We start from the raw sequence: 1574 nt of genomic DNA, 5'->3' as shown, positions 1-1574 counted from the left end.
ATTGCCCCAGCCGATCAGATCTATGAGGAATGACGGAATGGGAGCTATACATTTGACTAGGGGTACCAGATCTCAAGAAAGGAGTCATCGTAGAAGAAGGAGCCATGTTTATAGATTGTTTAAAATTGGTGTCCTGACCAAGGAATTTCGTGTTCGCCCTTGCGAAATTTAGTGAAAGCTGGGAGTAAGGTGAAGCTGGAAAGCTGGCTGTTGATGGTGACTGTGTCGAAGAGGGCGAGGAAGATGAGAACTTGGCAGAAGCTGATGATGATGAGGGCGAGAGTAGATAAGAAGGGGTTAAAGTGCTTGTAATGTTTCGAGATGTCTGGGGTTTAGGCTTGTGGTTATGGTGGTTGAAGCGTTGCTTACATTGACCGAAAAAGTTACGGGGGATGCTAGATGGAGAAGGGCAGAGGAAAGATCGTGGAAGGGAGCGGGTGGAAGACAGCATGACTATATATATATAAGAGATAAGTAGTGTAAACGACGAATAACAAATGAATAATGCCGCAGACGCCGGATTCAAATATTTTTGGGGTAAGGTGAGTGGAGAGGAAGGGGGGGGTATTGGGGGGGTAAGGGATAAGTTAACTTGTAACTAATGAGGGAAGAGAGCATGGGGTGCTCGAGTGTGGCTACCGTGGTCCTTCCAAGTGGCCGACTACCCTCACACAGGAAAAAATAAATGTGGAGCTTGTCTTTCTTGCCCTTGTCATGTTATGCTGCGTATCGTTGCTGTTGTTGTCTCTCACTCGTAACCCGCAACCACCCATTGCACAAGCCAGTGCCGCACAATGCGAGCGCAGTATGATACGGTGCAGTATGATACTGCAGCAACAAACTAACAAAAGTGTGAGAAGGAAAAAATGAAATGAAGGATGAATGGAAAATATGCTGTGCGCAGCTTGTACTAGTACCGTACAGTACTCGTACATGCGAGCGAGCGAGGCATTCCCGGCTCTTCGAGACCTGCAGTAACCCCAGCTTCGATGCCTGCCTGGCCACCTAGCTACTCGAGTACAGTGCCTAGCTGCCGCAGTTGTCGTGGCAGGCAGATACTACAGTACGACGATTGAGTTGATCCTCTCTCAAAGTCGAGTGGAGGAGGGAAGGGGGGAAGAGAAAACATGAGGACAGCACGGTATTATCTGACTATAATATTATACGAGGAATTTAGGCGCTGAAAAGGTCAAGGGAAGTTGGTGTGATTACTAGAATCATAAGATGGGAGGGGTTTGTTGATACTGACCCTTGAGAAAAAGGAAGGAGGTCAAGGGATCCATTTTAGGGGGGGGGAAGGCTTCTGGAAATCAGACGCAGACGTCGGGTCATTTCGGAACAGCTCAGCGTTCCCGTGTCCCGAGTTTTACAGGGTTCTCAAAAAAGTGTGAAGTGGACCTTCGGGTTTCTGGTCACATCCCGAATTCCAGAAGCCACGAAATATTACAGTAAATTTCAAAACCCCTTATGATTGAATAACTACTCCTTATTATTTCCCCCTTCCCGCCAAAAGGTTCCCTACAGCATCACAGACCCGGACATTTTTCAAGAGCACTGTTACCGGCATCGTACTT

General features: G+C 47.5%; 1 protein-coding gene; it reads right to left on the bottom strand.

Annotated features, from left to right (window-relative positions):
- The window catches only part of GSTUM_00003300001 (uncharacterized protein), a 4239-nt gene extending 3021 nt beyond the window's left edge, over positions 1-1218 (bottom strand). The window contains exon 1 of the mRNA XM_002836873.2: positions 51-1218. Within this exon, the coding sequence (XP_002836919.1) occupies positions 51-106 (56 nt within the window). The 5' untranslated portion in view covers positions 107-1218.
- Positions 1219-1574: the final 356 nt, after the last annotated feature.

This window comes from Tuber melanosporum (assembly GCF_000151645.1).
Source record: "Tuber melanosporum whole genome shotgun sequence assembly, scaffold_164, strain Mel28".
Classification (NCBI taxonomy): Eukaryota; Fungi; Ascomycota; class Pezizomycetes; order Pezizales; family Tuberaceae; genus Tuber; species Tuber melanosporum.
The sequence above is the reverse complement of the archived record's forward strand: the minus strand, read 5'-3'. Positions and strand labels throughout refer to the sequence as shown.